The sequence below is a fragment of the Gymnoscopelus microlampas genome (genome assembly GCF_963454915.1).
Source record: "Gymnoscopelus microlampas genome assembly, chromosome: 13".
NCBI classification, from domain to species: domain Eukaryota; kingdom Metazoa; phylum Chordata; class Actinopteri; order Myctophiformes; family Myctophidae; genus Gymnoscopelus; species Gymnoscopelus microlampas.
The window spans coordinates 31,887,685-31,911,477 of NC_139950.1; the positions used below are offsets into that span (position 1 = coordinate 31,887,685).

Here is a 23,793-nt window from a genome sequence, read left to right on the forward strand (position 1 = left end):
CACCTGCAACCTGCTGTCTAGACTGGGTTGCCATACAATGAGTCAGGACAAGATGTCAATAATAAGCACAGACAGGATGCATGTGGCCACGGTACTGACTGTAGTGAAAAATCTATATTCTCTCTCTCAGACAGGAACTTCCACAGACTACATTGTAAACTATTCAGAATGGCTAACTCTTGCCACCTAGTGGATATCAAAATAGAGTTTTCTTTTTTTTTATGAGCTACATCTTGGTGTCATCTGGGTTATGGTAGCAGATGGGTCTGGAGTTAGAGTATGCAAGTTCAACAACCTGCAACGGCCAGTGTGTCCTGCTTCTTTACTGTGAGTCACCACTGTACCCTGGGGGAAATACTCATTTCAATTAAACTAGACCCACTTTCCATTTCCATGCCATAATACTTTGCATTATTGCTACAATAGGATCATCATTCTTTTCCTTTCAAGATAGTTTCATTAGTAGACACTAGTGCAATTAACCTCAGTCTGCTGTAGTACTGTACATGGACTTGCCTCACATAATAGCCTACAACTTTCTTCAGTCGATATATGACATATGATTGAAGAGCCTTCTTTTGGTCTCTTTAAGTGCACAGTCTCCTCAGTAAGTCATTGGTGCTACACTGATGTCAGAACCACTATAATACGCTACTACTACTATACTACTATACTATGACTGCCACCCGGAGGGCACAAGTGTCACATACAGCCTTTTCTTAATTAATTTACGTAGCTCTGAGACAATATCCAGGCAACTATGTGCATGTTTACTATTTTAAATAGATTGTTGCCTTCTTGAATCTTACTGACGTTGTCCAGCAAATATGGAAGCAGTATGACTGTTTACCTATCAGCGGGGGTAGGGAAGATATTACTGAAAACATTATTTTCACAGAACATGTTTTGTGTAAGTTTGCCTTCCACTCGTTCCAAATGTGCACACCCACCTGTCTTTCGCTCTCAAGAGGATAAAAAGATAATCAAGTAATTTAAGCCATTTCCACGAAACCCTAACTAACTACTGAGGAAAACATTACAGATGGACTTCTCAGTTCTGCTGTATTCTGTAAAAGCTTTGTGAAGTACCCTACCTTTACTGCATTGTGTTGTTTTGGCATGACAACCGCTTGCATGTCTTGCCTTTATGAATTGTACACAGAAGACATGATTATATGATTATAATAGAATATTATATATTTCAAAAATACAAAAGGAATGTATATTTATTAGTGTATATCATTGTTGTTGCACTCTGCTGAATTACCGAATCAGCACATTTTATTTTTACTCTTAATAAAAAAAAGTATAATTTGGCTTCTGTTTGTGTGTGTGTGTGTGTGTGTGTGTGTGTGTGTGTGTGTGTGTGTGTGTGTGTGTGTGTGTGTGTGTGTGTGTGTGTGTGTGTGTGTGTGTGCGCGCGTGTGTGTGTGATCACAACATGATCATGATTAAAAAGTGAGGATGCACACAATAAACCAAAATCACAAGTCACTACTTACTTCCAGTCAAATCGGAATTCTCGGTTTACTAATTGATAGGAACTCAGGCAGTGGTGGAAAGTAACTAGCACAATTTGAGGTATTTTTACTTTACTGGAGAATTTCCAATTTTCAGTACTTTTACTTCTACTCCACTACATCTCAGAGCCAGGCAAATATTGTAGGCTACTTTTACTCTAGTTAGTTACTAGTTACAGTACTTATAAGTACAGATAAGTCAATAAGTAAATTATTACATTATAAAACATACATTAACCACTTGAGCCCTATTTTATACATACCGCTATTTGAAAATAGCCACAACGCGCTGCAATGTGATGCGTTGTGAGATTGTAGATCTGCTATTTTCAAACATTTTAGTACTTTTACTTTGGTACTCTGAGTATATTTTGATGTCAATGCTTTTGTACTTTTACTCAGGTAACATTTTGAACGCAGGCCTTGTAACAGAGTTTTTTTATGTTGTGGTATTGCTACTTCCACACTGAATTCAAGCGTCCTGGATTAACTGCCTGGAGCCCTTTTTTTATTTTTATTCCCCCCCCCCCACAAATATTTATTTATAACAATCATGACATACAATACAATACAAAACAATACAATACAAAACAAAGACAAACAAATAAGTTATCAATACCTGGAGCCCTGGAGGACTACGAGAGGGCTGACGTCACGGTTACCATGGAGACTGATTAGGCGTCAGCAGCGTCTTCGACAGTAGAGCAGATCCACGAGTGCGTATGTCTGCCTCCTCCATGACCAGTGTTGCCAGATTCTGTGAGAGAAACAAGCAACCAGGTATAGGAAAACCAGCCCAAAAGAAGCGACTATGAGCCACATGAGCACTTTAACATATACATCAGCTATTTGAAAATAGCCGATCTACAAGCTCACAACGCGTCGCAATGCGACGCGTTGTGAGCTTGTAGATCGGCTATTTTCAAATAAAATATTGCAGGGAAATTATAATACGCAGATCTGGCAACTTTGTCCATGATCTCTGCGGGGAGAGATCCTGTGTGTGTAAACCGAGAGAGTGTTGGAGGAATTACAGTACAGCCTTCTATAGTAGGCCATCAAATGAAGAATAGTTTAAGAAAGTAGATCAGTTCGAACCAAATGTCTGTTTACTGGGACTGGAGCTGTGCTTCTTCTTCATCATCATCATCATCCTCGGACCAGAGTGGAGGAGTGGGACAGTGTGCCGCTGAGCCAGTGTTGTTGTTGTTGTTGGTGCTGACAACGTTCCACAGCAGCCGCAGCCAACATGGCTGAGCCTGAGGAGGACGACAGGGAGTGGGTGGTGGAGAGCATCGCTGGCTACCTCGGCAGTCCCGAGTGGGTCATCCCCGTCTCAGACTTTATGGAGAACAAATGCACAGGTTAGAGAGGATCTTCATGACCATCATCATATTAGTCCTTTTTGGACGGACAGACATCAATGGTCTAAAAATGCACGCGCCCCGGGGTGACGACGACGGGTCCGATCGATACAACCAGATTTTTGACTTCGATCGGCGCGACGTCGTCGCATGCATAGACGATAAGCCAAGTGGTTCTCAAACTCCAACCCAAATTGACACTTATTAGCCCGCGGACACCCATTTGAAAAGATAAGCCAGGGACCCCCATAAGAGAAGATTTTTTTACGGCTAGCAGTGATTCTCAACCATTTTAATTTCAAGGACTCCCAGTTTGACCTGCATTAGGCTACTACGGACCCCATTTAATGGCATATCTATCTCTGTGACCCCAATTCATATTGTAAAATTAATGTTAATTTAACTCTGAGAGTGTACACATCGAACCAAATGGACCCGTTAGGGTCCATTTGTACACTCTCAGAGTTACAGACCCATAAGGGTCCATTTAGTTCCTATCCATCATTTAGCTGGGGACCCCCTGGAACCCCCTCAAGTACCCCTGGGGGTCCCCGGACCCCACTTTGAGAACCAATGGTGTAATGCATCTGATGCATGGATGGACGTTACATGCTGTAAAATCATGTACTGTTTACATGGTAGCATATGGTGGCTAGGCTAACGCTAACTTGTGGGTTATTTTCCCAGTCTTTCTGTTGTGTATCTACTTGATAGGAACACTGCGATCCGTGGTGAAAAAGTACTCACATTTTTTTATTAAGTTAAAGTATCAATACTGCAACGTAGAAATACTCTGTAACGAGTAAAAGTCCGGTATTAAACATTTACTTGAGTAAAAGTACAAGTGTTGGCATCAGAATACACCAAAAGTATAAAGTACTTGTTATGCAGAATGTCCCATTTCATGGGTTTCAAATGTATACAAATCTTTTGAAAATAGAAGATCTACAAACTCACAATGCATCGCATTGCGACAGCTGGCTGATCTGCTATTTTCAAATGGCCGAAATGTAAATATAGAGTTGAAGTGGCTAATGTATGTTTTGTAATAATAATCAAAATTTACAAAGTTACTAGTAACTAAAGTATTCAAATAATTGTAGTGGAGTAAAAGTATAATTTGCCTCTGAGTTGCATATAACGGAATATAACATATTTAAATCTATATAGGTGCAATATAACAAACATTTATGAATTATTCTTTATATAATGGTGTTTTATAATGGGTGAATAGCATATCATTTGTTTTTGTTTGTTTTGTGTCCCCCCCCACCCCCAGTTTTTGATGATGAAGATGAAAACAAATTGACATACACAGAAATTCATCAGCAGTACAAGCAGTTGGTGAGTACAACGCTGACAATACTCAATATTTAAAAAAATGCTGTTTAGCCTACTTATGGGCTTATATTTCCCACAGTTTTACCACTTCAAGGTAGATATGGGCAAAATCAAATATCACTATTTTCTTTTTCTTTTTTTTTACCAAAATATGATATTTTTTTATATTGTAGATTGGCTGTCTATTCTTTTTTTTTTAAGTTTTGGGAAAGTGTAGATTAGGGCTTAATATTAAAACCAGGAATATATTACAATATTCCAACTCCCAGACGATATCTAGTCTGATATCACGATTCACGATATCAAAATACTATCGATATATTGCCCAGCCTTACAGTAAAGGGACCTTTTTTTGCTTTCTGTCTTTGTTCACTGTGCCACAGTTCCACATCCATTGCCTCCCCATGACTCATCAGTTTTGTTTGTGCTGGCTCATTAAACAGTGTGGGCTAATGTAAGCTGCTTTACTTTGTTCAGGTGGAGAAGCTGTTGGAGAATTACATGCAGGAGGTTGGCATCAATGAGCACCAGTTTCTGGAAGCCTGTACCTCTCCCTTTGCCAAGTCAAAAACGTTACAGGTACACTGAGCTTTGTTGCACACAATTTTCAATGTTGGCTCAATGCTGTTGTCCTAAATAACATAAATGAAGGACTGAGGATGGGATAAGCTTATCTTATGTATAATTTTTTACTATGCTGCACAATCCTTTCATTTGACAAAAATGACATACTTTAAATGCCAAAAGTGTTGGCATGACTCACTATTCTTAGTTGACAGTGATAAATGTTTGTTAAACAATATTTGTGAAAAGAGTCATGTGATTAAGTACAAATTAAGCCTTAGACTGACTACAAACATTGTTCTATTATTATTATTAGTTATCAGTGATGAAGTAAATAATAGAAATGGTCAGTCTTGGTCCATAATTTAGCTGCACAGTGCACACTACTAGCATTGATTAATAATTAATTCAGAATCTGACCCACAACACTAGCCAGTTGCTTACTGAATAGTCTAATCTAGAAGAAAACGAAGAACAGGAAAACTCGCAAATTGGGACAAGGCAAGAGTCCCTTTTCTTTCCATTGGTACCTAATGCTTATATGTTTTTGAGCAAGGCACATACAGTGAAATACATGAATTCTCTCTCCTGATTGGATGAAATTGGTATTCCGACCTTAAATGTATTTTTTGTTTTCTAAAGAGACGGAGAGACCCCTGTTACTGAGCAAACTCGATAGCAATGATTAATATAGATATATTTAACACTTATAAATATCACTTATAGTTATACCCCCTTTAAGCAAACACATCCCCAAACACAAAGGAGTATGGGCTGAGCTGGAGTGTGATGGGAAATTTCTGAAAGTGACATAGAGGGACATTGATGTGTGCTGTGATGAAGGTTTATTATCACAGCAACACTTGCTCTCCTCATCTCGTCTTCTACCATCCTAATATTATAGTATATTAAGTTAATACTTAATACGTAATTATTATTATTTCTTTTTTTTTTTGGGGGGGGGGTTTTCTAAGCCTCTAAGTATATTTGATATATACAGTGGTGAGAGACAGGAAACAGAGAGATAATATTAGGGGAGTGACACACATCAAATGGTCTGGCCGGTTGGGAACTGAACCGTAAACTTGCTGTCATTTGAGCCCATGTAGTACTATGCGGTCTATCCAGTCGGCTATCAGGTTGCCCCAACCATCCTAATATTAACCCATTTAGGCCTGGAAACCCTATTTGTTACTTTACCTTTCAATCCGGGAACCCCTTTTGGGGGTTGTTGTTGCTATGTACAGTATATAGCAACATACATTTCACAAATTGTGATTGGATTTTGAAGGCGTTTTTAGAATCAGCCTCAGGTCTAAATCAGTTAAACACATGGCATCATTAGAGGAGTCTTTTGTTCAACTATATCAGTAGAGAGGAACAGAGGAAGAAAATGGAGATACAGTATGAATGGAACGAGAAAAGTAGAATATGGAGACAAAAAGAGAGACCAGTTTAGTGAGTGAAGTGCAAGGCTATGGTAAACCCCAGGTTATCAGTAGCAAGGAATTACCCACACAGTCTAATCCGACCATGAGAGTCACAAGTAATGTCAGGAATTGAGAAATCAAACCCGACAGGGTGATTAGGCACCAACGCGTAGCGTGCCATAATCACTCTGAAAGGGTGGCTGGCCATCAATTATCCTGCTTATTAATTATACGGCTACTTAATAAATTTACCCAAAAGTATCAACAAAGCAAAGTATTTCCTTGTTTACGGTAATGAAAGTATTCCATAAGTGTTGCACGGTCGCCTCGGAAAACAAGGAAGTGTAGCTGATCAAATAGAATACATTTTAGGTTACTGCATTGTCTATTTCTCGCTTCAACTGTTTTCAAAAACATTCTTGAGAGCAATGTTTAGCTGTAAATGACATTGCGTGTTTGTTTACATGGCTGTCATGTTGATACAGCACAAAATCAAGCAGCGTAGCAGGTGCTCTGAGTCTTCGATTAGACAGCGGTCTGTTATAGAGCTCATCAGTCATTATACAGAAATAACACACCGCTGAATTCAGTGATTAACCAATCAGAATCAAGCATTCAACCAAGCCGTGTAATAATGGCTCATATCTCACAGGCATTTTTGTAAAATGAGCCCAGGCAAAAGAAAATGCAATTTAATAGATCTGCAAAAACAGTGCTACTGGTATTGTTATTGGTGTGTGTCTCTGCTGAAGAGCGAGTGAAAGTGAAAGACTGAAGTGGATCTCTGTGATGATAGACATCAAAAAGAGGTGTGGAGAGGCCGGTGAGTTGACATGACCCATAGGATGAACAGCAGTTGACGGTGCCAGAAAAAGCTCTCTGCTGTAATTACGTTACTCAGACAGGATGTAGGCCTAGACTGAAGCATTGGGAGATTGAGAGAGGGGGTGGGAGAGGCAAAGGCATTGGCTGAAGAGCACTAATATACAGAAGCTTCTGCAAGAATGCAGAAGGTACAGTATGTTAGATATGGTAATTTAGAAAAGTCCAGAATAGTTTGGCTGGCATTATATTAAGAATATCTAAATATTTATTCTGATTGTAATGAATAAAACATTAACCTGCAGTGGTTGGAGATGGTCTGCCTACACTTCCATTGAGACATTTTTACCCTGGAGTCGGGCGGGACTGAGTGGCAGATGTTGGGTATCCCACACGGAGACCCGGGCTCCAATCCTGGGTGTTACTGTTGCATTTTCCTCTCTCCATCAGGAGATGAGGGCTATCAAAAAATAATTTGAAATTTGTAATGAGATTAATCACAGATTAATAATTCATTAATCATTATTAATCATCATTCGTAACGAAATATGCCCATTTTCTTTGTATATTTTTGTGGGAAGAAAGATAAATGACTCTCTCTCTCACCCTATTGTGCTATATGACTTGAGCCGCAGCCTACGTAAAGTGTACAGCCTTTTCTGGCAATAACCGACTTGTGTTTTTCCCCCATCCAGATAGGGCCAGGCTCAGGTTCTCTGTCCATCTTGCTTGGATCATTTTTTGGATCTGTCAACAACCAGCTAACAGAGCGATGTCTAGTTGCAGAGTGGTTGGAATTATGGGATGTATTGGGCAGGTCATTCTGTGTTAATTGCGGTAAAACATTTAAATGCATTAATTCCATTAATTAATTAACAAAATGAATTTAACTAATTTTAACAGCCCTATTTTAGAGATATATATATAACCCTAAAGATTATAGGGTGGTTGCCAGGAGTGCCTCCTAGCTGCTTTGGGGGTTGTCAGTTTGAATCCTGAACCATGCTGTTCCGTCAGAGGAACTTATGTGACTCATTATCTAACAAGTCTGTTGAATAATCCATTATAACACACTCCATCTTTTTATCCAATCTACAAAATGTTGGTATGCTTGGCATACTTACCTAAGAATGGACTGCAAGGTTCAATTTCCCCCACTTGTCTACTCAATAATAGAATACTGAATGATGCCTGTACTGTTCAGGGTGAAGTTCTCTTGAGCAAGACACTGGATCCCTGTCATCTCTAGGAGTGTACTTAACCCTAGAGACTATCCGCCTCCTGGGTATCTATAAATTGTCAGAAAAAGGGGGGACTGAAATTCTGAATGGGCCTGGAGCTTTCCTCTCCACTGTCATGATGCACAGTAAAATCCTCGGTATTCATTTATACTAAATGTACCCACATTTGGGTACACTTGGTAATCCCAGGTTGTAGTTCAGTGGTGTTTTAACCATGTTGGTCTTGTTCTGTAGACGGTGTTTCAGCCGGTTCTGGCCACAGATGACTTCCAGATGTTCCGCTCATTGATGGCACAGAAAAACATGGAGCTACAGATACAGGCCCTCAGGGTCATCAAGGAGACGAACGGTAGGCCACACATGTACGCACATGCACACACTACTGTACATACCCCAAAGACAGAGCTGTATAACTCTGTGTGTGTGTGTGTGTGTGTGTGTGTGTGTGTGTGTGTGTGTGTGTGTGTGTGTGTGTGTGTGTGTGTGTGTGTGTGTGTGTGTGTGTGTGTGTGTGTGTGTGTGTAGGAGCTCTTCCTGAGTGTCTGACAGATGGTGTGGATGTCATGTCAGAGCTGGAGCAGCAGGAGATGAAGATACTACAGGAGGTTCTCAGGTGAGACACACACCCTTATTCCTCATCCCATATCTGGTCATATCCAAGATTCTGCATGTACAGTGTGCTGATGTTGATGCACTGCCTTCTCTTTTAATTTATTTTGATTGTTGATTTACCAGGAAATCCCATCTTGTGCCTGTTGTACTTTATGTTGATGTTGCTGCATTCTGAGTGCAGCCCATTTTTGTCGAGCATTCGAGAAGCCCCATCACTTTAGTAGCCCTGCAGTGTAATGGGATTTTGCTAGAGACAGCCTTGTCAAATAGAACATGCTGTGTCTATCGGCACCGCAGAAAGCTAAGCTCCTTAAGGGTACCGCTAAATTAGGCTCGAGGGATTGACACTAAACAGGCAGAAAAATTGTATTTTTATCCCTTTGTCTTACCTGGCTGCTTTGGCCACTAGCCAAAGGTGAATCATCTCCTGGGATCTGGACTAGTGTAGCCTGAATAGGCCATGGGCTTAGTGGTGTGTTTACAAGGCTTTAGATCATGTTATGACAGGTTCAGTTTGAATTAGAGGAACAAGCCAACAGTGATCTAGAACAGGAAATTAGCAGGTGTTCTAGGCTGTGGAGGTTATATCAGGCAACACTTCCAGTTTCAGTAATCATTTCGTTGCCTGCATTAGTTGCTCATAGCTACTACAGTATGAAAGCATGGAATACATTGATTAAGCAAACAACAGCAAACAGGCAATGGAGAACCTGTATCCTATTAATTGAAGTTCAAGTTTCCTGTTCAAGCTCATATCAACGGAACTAAACTGCTTGTCGGCGGTTTAGATTTGCAATCCAGTTTATGGCACAAGATATAACTCTGCATGTGTGCGTGCATGTGTGCATGTATGTACGTTACATACATCTATCACCAGTGTCTATTGGTTTTACATGGATTGTGGATTTCTCGCACTTAGCCAATCACAGCTAAAGAATATGACTAATAAGCAGTTACAGCTGAAAACGACCCAAAAGTTAGACGAGCAGAAAGCGAGACCAGAGAAAAAGTGACCAAAAACAAAATGATTTATATATTTCTACCGTGTACCGTTATACTGAGAAATTATCCAAAAATGACCTAAGGTACTAAGATGTGGGATGTTTAAAGTGAGATAAAAGAAAGTATCATCATTAAAAAGACACAAAGTGTCTTTAAAACAGAAAACAAGTGGACATTTGAATGGGTGGTACTATCAGAAAGGCCATGGGCTTGCCAAAATCAGTAGGGTTTATGAGATATCTTGTATGTACTGTATACAGTAGTTGCCATTTTTGCCTGAGGGTGGCGCTAAAAGCACATCCAAATGGCAATCCACAAATGGTCCAACTGACCGACCAACACAACCTTCCTTAAACAACCTTCCTTAGAACCCTGCCAATAGCAGGGTTAAAAAGAAAAGTAGTATTCTTGGTCAATTTCACTTACACTTTTCACTGGCTGTGCATCTACCCTCCTCTCACACTTTCACCTGCATTAAAATGACACCCTTCATGTTCAGACATGTCATCACATAGTATTTTGTCCTGCAGTGAAGAAAACTTACCAGAAGCTCTATTGTGTTGCCAGACAAAACAGTGAGCAGTAGACTTCATGCCTCTTAGCCCCTCCACATCTCCCCATACCCCCAGACCTGCCTGTTGAAAACGTAAACATCCTTTATGCAATAATACAAATGTATGGATTTTCAGTGTCCTTTTTTTGACAGTTCAGAAGAATTGGGGAGTTCAATGCATGGTAGAAAATGACTAGCAGATGGTCTATAGCCACTTATGCCCTATTCAGAAAGTTATAAAAAAAATAGCCGATGTACAAGCTCACAACATCGCATGTGATGTGAGGGCAATTTTAAAAAATCGCAGCGGTTATTCTATCGATTACTTTTTTGATTAATAGAATAATCGAGAAGCATGTTTTCTTTATATTAAAAAAATAAATTATATATTAACAAATCTATTAACCAGTAGTATTATAGTATTAGTATTATTTGACACTTTGTCGCAAAAATAGTGAGAGTAGCCGATATGCAAGCTCTCGATGTGTTGCGAGCTTGAAGATGTGCTATTTCTGCTATTTTCTTTCCATTTTACTGATTATTTTACAAAATTATCAATTATCAGTTATTTTTAAGTTTGATTAACTCTTGCATCCCTATTCCCTAATGACATGCCCAAAATAGGGATGCAAGGTTGAAAGAGGTTAAGCTGGTTGTGTGTCCTGAGATGTAGTGGTGGGCGGACCATTTCTTTTTATAGCATCGGTTCCTTCAATTTGAATCTAAATGCATCAAACCTTTCAGACCATTCAAGGAGCCAATCTAATCATCCTCAGGTGGTTAGACAGTGGTTCTTTTACCATTATTTCCTGCAGGGCAGGCTCAGGGATAATCAGTGTTACGGTAAAAGTGATTAGCAGTGATCAACATCTTCCCACACAATGCCTTTTTTGCATTACCCTTTCAACAATCACATTTACCGAATCTTACCTCAGTATTTGGACAAGCTTCTTAAAATACATTTGAGATGATATTTTCCACTGGCTTCATTAACTTAAGGGTCCAGGGGAATTACTCAGTCAATGGCTCTCTCAATGACTCACCCTCTATGTAAGGTGATAAACACTGTTGCCTTTAAGAAGGTGACCGGGCTACAGTCATGATGAAAAATGTATCCAAACGAGGGAAGCGTTTGTACTTTACTTTGATCATAGCACATATTTCTGATTTTGTCCGTTTTACTTTATTTAGGCCCTAGTAGGTGACAGACAGAAGACAAAATCTGTCCTCCAGTCATTTATTTATACCTGCCTCTCTCTGTGTATGTCTATTTGTCTACAGCAGGGGTGGGCAACTACATCTATTTGATCTACCATCAGATTGGGCTATTGAGGGGATTTGTAATCAAAAGCTGCATAAAATGTGCATAAAACCTTTTTTCCCCAGATAGTCAGGATATAGCTTTCTTTTATTGTTCATATTAAAATTTGGACTCATTCTTTGTTAAGTTTTATTATTCAATTGACTTATTCTATGCTCGTATTATTCTTATTAGCAGTCTATAATAAGCCATAAAGCAATGGTGGTTTTCACTGTCTGGCACTGGGTGATCATTCCAGCCTTGGAACATGGATAAGTGATCATATGCCCAAAAGGGTTGGCCACCCCTGGTCTACAGTATGTCAGCTACGCTACGGTACACAGTCCTAGATTTGAGTTTCCTCTCAAGCGAATTAAGCTGGTGATAAATCAAATAAAAGATCACTGAGTGAGGCAGCGCCCTGCTGATGACTATGAGCAAGCTACAATAGAGCATATCTCAGTTACTCAGTTACTTTGAATGTAGCACTGAGCCAACTCTCTGTCTAGGCTCACCGATGGATAACAAGGTGATTAGCATTAGTTATATTGGCGTTGTCTCACGCTGGTCGTATGGGCTCTGTTCTCTGTCTCTATCTCTGCTATTGCTTGCTCTTCAGGAAGTCAAAGGAGGAGTACGATGAGGAAATGTCTCGAAGGCTTCTATTGGAGGAAGAGCTAGGCTCTGCGTCTGCCAGTGGCTCAGACAAGCCAGTGGCACAGGGCTGCGGAGGGCAGAGGGACACTTCCGCTCCCAGCCAGCAGAGTAACACTGCCCTGGTAAGTATCCTCACTGGCAGGTGAACCAGTAGTGTACAATAGCAGTGGCAACACATTTGTGAGGAGGGTTAATTGGTTACTGAAGTGGGAGAAAAAAAGGTGCAAACTCTAATAAAAAAGGGTAACTGCCAATAGTATAAAGGTTTGCTTGTACTACTGAGGTCAGCTGGACATAAATAATGGCAATAAATTGTACACCACATTAGTGCTCTCAGTTTTCCTCTATAAACCCATTTTAATATCAATGTTATTTTTTATATTCAAATATATTCAAATATTTTATGTAATTTATTTATATTTATAAATGTATAATAAAATGTATAGTTATACATTTATAGTTATATTTATAGTTACGGTATTCAATAATAAACACCCGTGCACGCATACAAATGCTATAATACAGTAGCAGGTTAAACAAAATAGTGAAACAAACTATATTAGTTAAGGGTTATGGCTTTATAGGTTTATAGGTTGCTGGGGTTTGATAAGAGGAAAGTAATATTAGGCTACAACTTCTTACCGCACGTCCTAGAGGATATGATGCACCTCGTTGAGTAGCCTGGCTAGTGGCCATAGACGTTGGCCCTGCAGTTCGTCCTCTTGTGAATAAACTCCACTGGTTTATCAGTGTGATTTGGATGTTTGGTGAGTGGAAATACCTCTTCATTTTCACTGGTTTTATGCTTTTGTTTGTCGGAACCTCCGAGCACAGTCCACATTGGTGCTGATTATTTTCATAACATGGCAGGTAGTGTAAACTCCTGATGGTTAGCGTCGCTTTGTAAGGGGCTGTGCTTTACCCACTTTAAATGTATCACTTGCGTGGGTGTGTAGTCGCTACTTTTAGATGGATGTTACTGTAATATTATAGCGAGATCCATCCACCGTTCCGCAGCCCTAACCATTGTATATTTCCTAACGAGAACAGACTCTCTATCCACCGTCCCCAGCGCTGTTGATAGCCACAGGTCCACGTTGTAGCGACAGCGTAAACAATGTTACATAGATTAACCAATCACTGTTGTCATAATTACGAAAAGTTTCTTAAAATTAACTTTCAAGTGACGTTTATTGGGGGGGGGGGTCTTGCTTGCTGCTCTTAACCAACTTGGTCTGTCTTAGTTTCAGTGCAGACACACACAGGCGCGGGGACTGCCCATAAGTCCGACATCACATTATTCCGACTACGTGGCTTCCGTGTGCAGTTAGGGTTAGGGATGGGGTTAGTAATGGGGCAAGTCGGACCAACACGGCGTCGGAATAATGCGCTGTCGGAACAATGACACGGCACCACAGGCGCACGGCCGAGCGTGCACAACACAGACACATATTGTGCCACCAACGTTCATATCAACTTGCCAGTGTGCAGTGCATGCACTCAAACTTTATTGTTGATGCGAGACGTGAGAAAAGCATTTGTTTTCACATCGGTAGGTCAGGAAGTGAGTCATCGTTAGATTCGTTACTCAGTACATTTATGGAAGAAAAAGTAAAAACAGCATTTGAATGGCAATTTCAACATTCTAAGATTATAAAAATTCGACTCCCGATTTTTTTCCCCGACAGCCCTACACCACATATTAACTGTCGGAGACCCCCACCCTGCTTTAATACACTTTATATCAACTGATGATACCTTTCACTGCAGCCTTCATTTTTCCTGTGAGTCTTTTGGTGTGATGGCCTCTTCTGTGTTTCTGTCTACTCCAGGCAAAGACCAAACCTGAGGGAAAGGCAGAGGGTAGCAGTCAGAAGCAGCCCCCGCTCGTCAATGGAAACGCTTCTACGGTAACCATGTTTGACATTATAGTATTTGAATCAATGATCTAATGATTATCCACCACATTACAGTTTACTTGTCCCAACTAGGGATACATTGATAACAGTTTTCCATGAGACCAAAAAAAGATTGATATGATTCATTTTCGGGCAGCTGTCCAGCAAGGGGCAGAACTCATCTAGGAGAGATAGCGTATTACTCTGCACGTAACTATACTATACACACTATAATACGTACATGGGGGATTTGGCAATGACTAAATTGTATTTATTTCTGACATTTAGCTCTTGGTATCTCCTGAATACAATACCCTATTTGAACCGGTTCTCAACCTTATATTCAACAGCAGTGCATACATAGTAGTACAAAACTGTTGTCTGTCTTGGAACATGTGGTTTCTAGCTAGCTGTACTGTAGATACCTGAGCAGCAGTGGCCAATAACTAGCCGCTAGTCCTTTTTGTTGTGTGTTTGTGTGTGGTACTGGAAACAGCCGTTTGAAAGACTGCTGGTACCTCCTGCAGGGCAGCTGCAAACCTGCCAGGACAGATGAGGCCAAGACACTTGTCTCACGGGGAGGAGACGGAGGGCAGAAGAGTCCACCCAAGACCAGCTCCTCCTCTGCTCCCTCAAAACTCACCACAGGTGAATCACTAGAACACCACCTCTTCTCGTCTCCAATCCAGTCTTCCTTCCTATATCACATTTGACTAGTTTCAGTTTCATATAACGCAGAATAAACCCTTAGAGCAGGGGTCTTCAACAGGGGGTCCGGGACCCCTAGGGGGTCCTCAGAGCTGCTACAGGGGGTCCGCCAAATCTTTGTGTGATATTATTTATTTTTTTACCTTAACCACTTGAACCCATAGCATCCCCTTTTCTGAGGAGAAAAAAATAGCAGAAGCGCGAGGCGTTGAGAGCTTGTAGATCGGCTATTTTTGGCAAAGAGGTATAGGTGTAGAGGGAAAAAAGAGCAGATTAAGTAAAAATCTGAAACACAATTTTATACAATATAGAGTAGGGGGTCCCTGCTTCATCTCTCTCCCAGCTAGGGGGTCCTTGGCCTGAAAACATTGAAGACCCCTGCCTTAGAGTGTAGGCACTTCAAGACACCAACACCCATTTCGGATGCTGTCAATGCACTGAATGGGACATTATCACGTTTAATCAGACTATTGATTGGTAGGTACTTGATAGGTAAGTAAGTAGGTGAGGTACTGACCTACCGACGTGGCTCAGTAGGTGTTTTGTATAAAGTATAGCTTAGGACCACGACGGAGGTGCGCTGTCTCAAGCGAACTTGAGCTACGAGAGGCACCACAGAGCGAGCTAAAGCGAGCGAGTTGCCGTGCCGAACGTTGCGAAGTTCGCTTGAGCCGACTCAGCGCCGTCAAAGTTATGTACCGATAGGCACAGAATCGTAAATCATGTTTTGGGGTGAGCGTTTGCCCCAACTTTCATCAACCCACAGAATAACGGCAAAACACCTACTGAGCCCCGTCGGTAGGTAAGTATCTCACCTTCTTAGACCAATCAATAGTCTGATTAAACGTGATAATGTCCCATTCAGTGACAGTGACAGCATCCGAAGCCGGTGACTCCAATCAACTATGTGGAAACACTGGTATAAGTGCCTCTTGTAACCTTTGGGTTTTTATTGATGCTATTGTGCTGAATTTTTATGTTGTATGTTTTTAAATTGTCCCTGAGTCGTTTTTGATTTGTTTCTAGTTGATTAGAAATGTACACCAACGTATTTTATTATAGTTTCTGTGTAATAAATAATCGTATGATTTTTTGGGGGGATTTGCTTGCTCTCGTCATTGTTTAAATGTTTGCCTTTGACCTGAATGTGTGTGATGTATACAGAACCCAAAGTTCTTCCAGCAGTGAGGGCTCCAGTAAAAGGTGGTGAGCTCCCAGTCAGCCCCACCAAACAGCAGAGCAGTAACAGTCAGACTACTGCCGTGCCTTGGCTGGATGAGGCACGCAAGGAGGCTGGCATCTCAAAGCCATACACTGTGAGTCTGATTCTGCCTGTCTATTTTTCTCGGTTTGCCTGTCTGCTAAATTGCCATAATCAATGACGTCCTAATAAGGCTGTGATGATAAATTGTGCTTCACAAGTACTAGAGAACAAGCATTCTGCACCACACATTACAAACATTTTCCACACAATTTTTACGGTTTTGGTCACTTTACAGGATACTTGCCTGAATACCTTAGGTTGTCAATAGACAATACATCTTGCGTGTGTAATGTGTCTCTGTGACTGTCTACTTTCTCCTGCAGGAGTTGACAGCATCCCAGCAGGAGCAGCTCCAAGAGAGGGCTCTGTATCTGCGTCAGCAGCGAGATAAACTGCAGGCCCTGAAGAAGGAACAACAGAAAACCAAAAAGACGCCGATAGCGGAAGAGCCACAACCCGTCAGCCCCACGGCGGCACCTGCCACCCCGGTAAATACAGCGAAAGTCAAAGTGAATTGAGCCCAGGCCGTATCCATACCTCAGACATACTGTCCACCACATTACTTGTGTAATACTGTTAGAATTCTGTTATCTGTCGCTGCACTAGCAACTCCTGTAGGTTTGTCAGGGCGCCTGTTCAGCAAGGAGCAGAATTTTAAGGGATAGCATAGCATGTTCCTCCGCACACGTATGCCCTCCTGGTGTGACTCCTCATTGTCAGATGAAAAGAAGCAGAGGTGACTCCGTGTGTATCAGAGAAGACATGTGATTGTATAATGTCTACTAGTTTTGAGACTAACCAAAGTAACACATTATTTACTGTAACGCAACTACACGGAACTAAATGATTTACTCTTTCCAATTTGATAGCGCTGTTACAGTTACTGAAATGTGAAATGCTTTATTCATTCTTTATGTGAAAATAGACTACAAATTTAGAGGATTAAAGGTTTATTGTGAGCCAACTTATACTCTTACACCAGCCCCGTCTGTGACCTTCCCCTCCGCTCGCTGCAGCTGCGGGACTCGGTCCCGTCACCATTTTGTCGTTAAGATAGGCCTGAGGGGGGGCGATCGGCTCCTCAGTTCTTACATTTTTCTGTAGCGTACCAAAACTCTAAACTTTAAAGGCACTCCGGTATTCTACAGATGCCTGTTACGTAGTTCAGACGATCTGGAAAAATGTATCAATGGGGTGGAAACAACCTTTTAAACCGGGTTTTTAGCCAGCCTGCTTGCACTGAATTTAGCCAAAACAACAAACCGATTGCATAGTTAAATGTAACCAAACACCACCCACCTTTTGTTCTGATGAATTTTCGATTTGCTAACTTTTAAATGTAACATTCAGTCACTATAATGTATTATTCCAGGACATACAGTAATATTACAACACAAAAGTCACAGGCTCAATCCCTGCTTTTACTTTAGCTTTTACTTTCACTCAAATAATATTTATTTCGTTTGTGTAGTGCTTCTGTCTTTTTCTTTTCTTTTTTTCTTTTAATTTCATAACATTCTAGATTCCAATTGATTTGTATCTCTTGTTGCACTAATATTACTACTGGGATATTTGCTCCCAGCTTGTCATTCTTATTTTGATTTATTTATTGCTTTGGGTTCTTGCTCTCTGTCCTCTCCCTGCCTGTCGTTTGGCCTCGTACCGCCTGTCAGGTGGAAAGGGGCCAGACCCAGAGGAATGGGGTCTGTACCCCACCTCCCCCACCAGCACAACATGTTGCCCCACCTCCAAACTCCTCTAAACAGAAGGTGACCCATCGGCCGCTTTGGAGTGATGTGAAAAACTATAGTTGCGTATTATAACTGTAGTTCTATGAGCACAGGCTTCGCACTCTAATGGAGCTCGATGGGTTCTCAACTTCGTCCAGAAGCAGGCTTCATTAGACGTGTGAAAATTGTGTGAAGTAGTACATGTAGACATGCACATGTGTCGCCTAGTTTATAGTGCTGCTGTAATTGGCTTTTTTGCTGCTTGAAGTATGGTCTCCCTATGACTTTTTCCCACACACTCATGTACAGTCTCTGTGGTGTTGTATTCCCTGTAGAAAAAGTTCTCCTTTATTAGGACAATCCATAGCTTGTCCATGAAGTGTAAAGAATGCTGCCTCCTTTCCACCATATCCCATGTTAAAGTAATTTGTATATGTCAAGCTTTTCTTATCACAAGAAGTGGCATGTTCATTTATCCTGTACACCTCCAAAGATGCACACCAAAATGAATCCTTTTCCTGCACCAATATAAAAATAAGTGTGACACCTGTTCAAACAGAACAGTGATATTGAGTCCACGTGTCTCTAGACTATAATGGTTGGTGTTGGCATTCTACGTCTTACCTAGTTTGTTGGTTACCAACCTAGTGTCCATCATCTTACGTACATAAAAGCAGAGCCATCTAGTTTCTACTGCTGGGGGATTAACTGAGACTTCGGGGACAGCTTTCGGTAAAGCAAAAATCATTCAGTTATTTCAAATCTACAAGCTTTGATTTTGAGAAGACAGCTGTTGCAATTATGACTAAAATGACTAGGGTTGTGGGAGTGTTCCCTTTTATGCCGAATCCAAATAAAAATACACAACAAACCACAAAATGATGTTAAAACTATCCTAGTTTTAAAACAAAGGCGATATGATTCTTCAAGCCATCGAAAAAAAGACTAGGGAATGTTGCAATGGAGATGTCTAACTATGTACAGTATAAAAGTTTAGTTGTGCATAGGACATGTAGCGTGTACCAGCTTACAGTAGACGTAAATAGAGTAGACATGCACAAGACTAATTGCAGGAATACTTTTGGGTGAGTGAATTTAATGTATTGGCACCTACTGTAGATGTATTCAGGGCACTACTCTTATATGTTTCGGGGTAGATTTGACCATGTGCAATCAAGTTACAAAGCACTTCCTATTTTGTGGAGAAATGTGGACATTCGATGATGACATTCAATGCTTCACCACAGCCACACTGTTTGATGAAAACTCAAGCTTTGGATAACTTTTATATACCGTTTCATCTTTGAAAGTTTGTAGCGGGTTCTGTTAGCCATTTTGCTCCACCAATGTCCGAGAGTCAAAGACTGATAAAATTATACATTTTTCACCACTTCTGATGTTAGCACTTTTAGCCCCTCAAAATGCCATTGTTTTGGACAAGCAATAATAATTCCCTGCATTACAATAGAACTTCGTGCTGGTGCAGTGCCTAATAAAAACTAGCGAACAGGATTGAAAAGTGGTTGCCAAACTGGATTTGAAATGAAAATGGTATGTGAAAATCCAAAAGTACCATCACCTTCCCTGTGCTACCTGGGCCATTCCTGTGCTTGTTTGTTTCAGTGGTCTTCTTTATGCATCCCATTATCAACTAGTGACGAGGCTCAGAGCAGCTCAGTTCGGTAGGTGAGGCTCTTGTTTGTGTCTTGACTGGTTTCCCTGTCCTCCATCTCCACAGGAGATCACTGCTGAGGAGAGGAAGAAGCTCCAGAAGAGAAAACACCTGGCTGAGAAGCTGAAAGAGGAAGTCATCAAGAAATAACAACCCGCCGCCTCTCTCTCCTACTGCAAAAAAAATATTTATTTACTGTCTGTGTTCTCTGGACCATAACTACACAACTTCCCTTCCACCGGATCTTTCAGACCGGCCTTCCCTCCTTCTGTTGTCAACCTACGAAACGGCCATGGAGATTTCATCACGGTCTATCCTTGTGTGTGGGGGGGGGGGGGGCAGGAAGGGTGGGTTATTGTGGGTCATTGTCCTTCTCTGTGCATTTTCAACGCTTTGGGCAAAAAAGAAGAGATCAGATAAGTGGACCATGTGGTGTTTAGATTTGAGTTGTCAGTGAATCCATGGAATTCCATAGAATAACCATGTGAAGCAGGTGAAAGGGCAGAATTTGTGGGACTCGTCTGTCAGCATAATGGTACCATTAGACACAAGTTCACAGTCTTGTATCACACTGTCTTTAGTGTTCCCATAAGAAGAGGAGTCAGCCGCTATATCATACTGTCGATTCTAGTTCACTGTAGTCAAACTGCACTGTGAAATAAAAGGCAACACGAGGAACGGACTGGACTAGTGAAGACCGTGCTGTGTTTATGATGGGACAAAGTGAGCGATGCTTGGCGAAATGTGGTCAAGGAATGCAGTATTTATATCCAAATTAATCTAGAGTCTTCACTTTAAACAATGTCAATAATGCACCGATTCCTATTAATTAATCATGTATGCTGTTTAATAAATACAATTTTATACAAACTCAATCATGGCTGTGGTTTGGGGTTGTATACAAACAGAATCATTTGCACTCAAATTGTTTATATTCTGATTGTTTTTATTGGCATAATTTTGGTCCACCTAATTATAGGACCAACCAACTGTGACTGTACTAAGAAGCCTGCTGGGAACTGTCATGTTATACACATCTATGGAAATTATTACAGATTTTTTTAGATACACATGTAGTCATTATTGTTGTCAACAATTCAAGTTAAAAGTAGTATTTCTGGATTTATTTTCAATATTACAGGGCTGTCTTTTTCATAGCCTAGTTTTAGCTCGTATTAAAACATGGTTTATTATGCAGATTAGAGCATGGGAGTTTCCAGAAAAAAAGGGTACAAGCGATTCATTATTCCAGTGAAATAATTGCAGTTTGCATTTATTGCGATAGGGGGCAGTGATGCAAAGTCCTAGGCTGGGATCCAGCCTGATTCGCTACGTTCGGCGGACTTTTTTCTCTCTCCGTTTGAAGAGAGAAAAAAAAGTCCGCCGAACGTAGCGAAGCAGGCTGGATACCAGGCTAGCAAAGTCCAAGATGAAAGCAAAGATATGAAACGCACACCTGTAGTAGAAAAGTACCACTCTATATCCGGCAACATTGACGTTAGGTGCGGGCAGTCCGTTCTCTAGCGTGATGTGAATTGTATGATTGGATTAAAAAAAAATCAAGCAAGAAGCGCGACGTTTTGAAAATGTCTGACGTTAGCCTACCATGTTTAGCCTCTTAGCTACAACTGTGTTGCTTACAACAGTGTCCAATGGCCTTCAGTAAAGGCTACAATAGCCTACATACCCCGAATTCTGCCATATCATGTTAAAACGTCCTTATCCTTCTTATTTTCCCTTTTAGTGTCACTATAGTGAGAGAACAACTTTGGTCCGATCGCAGGTCTTTTACACCAACCTTTTCAGACCGCGACCCCCAAAATAATCATAATTGAACTGGGGACCCCCCACCCTGACAAGCACGTGGAATGTAGGAGTTAAGGCATTACATTTTCGGTTCCACAGATACATATTGTGAAAATAGCAGATCTGCTATTTTCCTTTTTTTTTTGCCTCTTATATTATTTGACAATTTGGCCAATGTTTGACCATTTTTGGACACTTTCATTCATGTTGGCTATTTTTTTCATGTCATTTTTTTGCTGGGTTGGATTCAAAATGGAAAACGTCATTGGTAAGTTTCATATTCATTATTTGATTACATAGACTTGTCATAGATGCTCATTATCTGGACTGTTTCGAAGAAAACAGCGTTGTTAGACAGTTGCTGCTTGTGTTGTAGACCCTGTGTCTGATTGTTGGTTATTTTAGCCCATTAATGGCAGGGAGAACATTGCTTGCTTGCATGCGTGTCTGTTCTAGTGCAGTGGTTCCTAACCTGTGGGTCGGGACCTCCAGGCTCCAGGGGGTCTCACATGACTTTGGGGGGTTCCCAGGTGAAGTGGGAATTTAAGTACTTTTAAGACCTTTTCATACCTTAAAAAAAGAAGACCTTTACTGCATCAAAAGTAATCAACAAACTATACTATAAAAACTGGTCAAACATTGGCCAAATTGTCAAATAATATAAGGGGCAAAAATATATTTATCTGTGGAACCAAGTCAAACTAAATTGTCAACTCCTACAATTCCAAGTGCTTATCAGGGTGGGGGGTCCCCAGTTCAAATCTGATTATTTGGGGGGGGTTGGGGGGTCAAGGCCTGAAAAGGTTGAGAACCACTGTTCTAGTGTGTGGGTTGAGTGTTTGGCTTGGTTGTGTATGTCTGTATGGGCATCATTGAATGTCTATGCTGGATTCATGTCATTGCCTGAACTATAGTTCATCTGAGAGACATTTTATCTGTTATCATTCTGACTGAGGTTTAAGCAAATTAGCCTGTTGGTCACTGACCATGGTTCTGAAATAGCCTATCAGCAGCGGTGATCTTTAAACCATTGGTTCTCAAAGAGGGGTCCGGGAACTCCCATGGGTCCTTCTATACTGTATGTTGGAAATAGCAGACGTCCAAGCTCACAGCGTGTCACTTCGTCCACGCTGTGAGCTTGTACATCTGTAATTTTTTTGAAAATTGTGAATAATTTTTTTTTTTTTTTTAACACAAATCTTCTCTTCTGGGGGTCCCTGGCACCAAACATTTTCAGATGAGGGTCCGCGGCCAAACACATATCAATTTGGGGGGTCCTCAATAATAATAATAATACATTTCATTTGTATTGCACTTTACATTTAAAACAAACCTCAAAGTGTTATAGCACAGAATAAAAACATTTGCATAAAACAATCCAAAAAGAAAAGTATAAATTAAAAAGAAAAGCAAGGGGGGGCAAAGAAAACCTAGGGGTTCAAACCTGAATAGCCAGCCAAATGCTTTATTAAAAAGGAAAGTCTTTAGTCCTCTCTTAAATGCAAATTTCCTAGACATGAAAAAGTTTGAGAACCACTGCTTTAAACATGCCAGCAGGTCACTCACTGTGTAATGATACTTCTATGGCGCTGTCCCTGGTGCTGAACTGGCTCACCCAGGCCATCGGCGGTAGAGTGCTTGGGTCAATCATAATGTGTAAGCAGTGGTGGAAAGTAACTATAAGAGAAGGGCTAGGCCTCCTTTAAACTGCATAGCATGGGCTTCATGCCTCCAGCATGAGATCACCACAAGCTGTAACTGGAGTTCCTTCTGACCAACGGTATTCACACTATGGGAAGGTCTGCATGCTGAGGAATCCCCCACTTGTGGAAATGCCTGCAGCATTCTCTTACTTGGCCTGTGCTATTGGATTTAGTAACTAGTGCACAGGATGCCTGTCTGTCGGGGCGCCTGATGGAGGGGAAAGGAACTGGTTGGAATAACATGTTCCTTCCACGCACTACATACAACCTGGGAAACTCCACCTGTGAGGTGATAAGAAGGCTTGTTAGCTCTCATGCATTGAAGGAGGCATGAGCTCGGCTCTGGTCTCTCACTAGGCTGGCAGAGGGGGTGTAGCTCCCAGGGAAAAAAATGGGGTTGCAAAATCATGGGATAAAAAAAGATGCCTGGCTGTTTGGTATTTCTTGGTGGTACAGTACACATTCAAGTCACGATTGCTGGAAGTGAAAGAAAACACTTTCTAGCTATTTAGGAGCTTACTTTTGGATTTGAGCTACACTGCTCGACACAAATGACTTTTCCTTTCATCACAAGACCACACGATGGCAGCATAAGCCTAATGGAGT

The 23,793-nt window shown here is 41.0% G+C and overlaps 2 protein-coding genes across 2 annotated transcripts in view; one reads left to right on the forward strand and one right to left on the reverse strand.

The window, feature by feature from the left end:
- Nucleotides 1-23,793, reverse strand: part of rgs17 (regulator of G protein signaling 17) — a 385,251-nt gene that overhangs the window by 126,873 nt on the left and 234,585 nt on the right. The window lies entirely within an intron of this gene.
- cfap36 (cilia and flagella associated protein 36) lies at nucleotides 2,529-20,553 on the forward strand. The gene is made up of 11 exons (XM_084076243.1): nucleotides 2,529-2,884; nucleotides 4,164-4,228; nucleotides 4,703-4,804; nucleotides 8,517-8,631; nucleotides 8,808-8,895; nucleotides 12,369-12,528; nucleotides 14,239-14,316; nucleotides 14,832-14,952; nucleotides 16,177-16,328; nucleotides 16,600-16,764; nucleotides 19,745-20,553. The coding sequence occupies exons 1-11, from the start codon at nucleotides 2,770-2,772 to the stop codon at nucleotides 19,826-19,828; spliced, it is 1,245 nt and encodes a 414-aa protein (XP_083932369.1). The 5' UTR covers nucleotides 2,529-2,769; the 3' UTR covers nucleotides 19,829-20,553.

Coding starts and splice junctions, on each gene's coding strand:
- cfap36 (XM_084076243.1), top strand. CDS start 2,770: ATGGCTGAGCCTGAGGAGGACGACAGGGAGTGGGTGGTGGAGAGCATC. Junction 4,805..8,516: donor CCAAGTCAAAAACGTTACAG/GTACACTGAGCT, acceptor CTTGTTCTGTAG/ACGGTGTTTCAGCCGGTTCT. Junction 14,317..14,831: donor TCAATGGAAACGCTTCTACG/GTAACCATGTTT, acceptor TACCTCCTGCAG/GGCAGCTGCAAACCTGCCAG.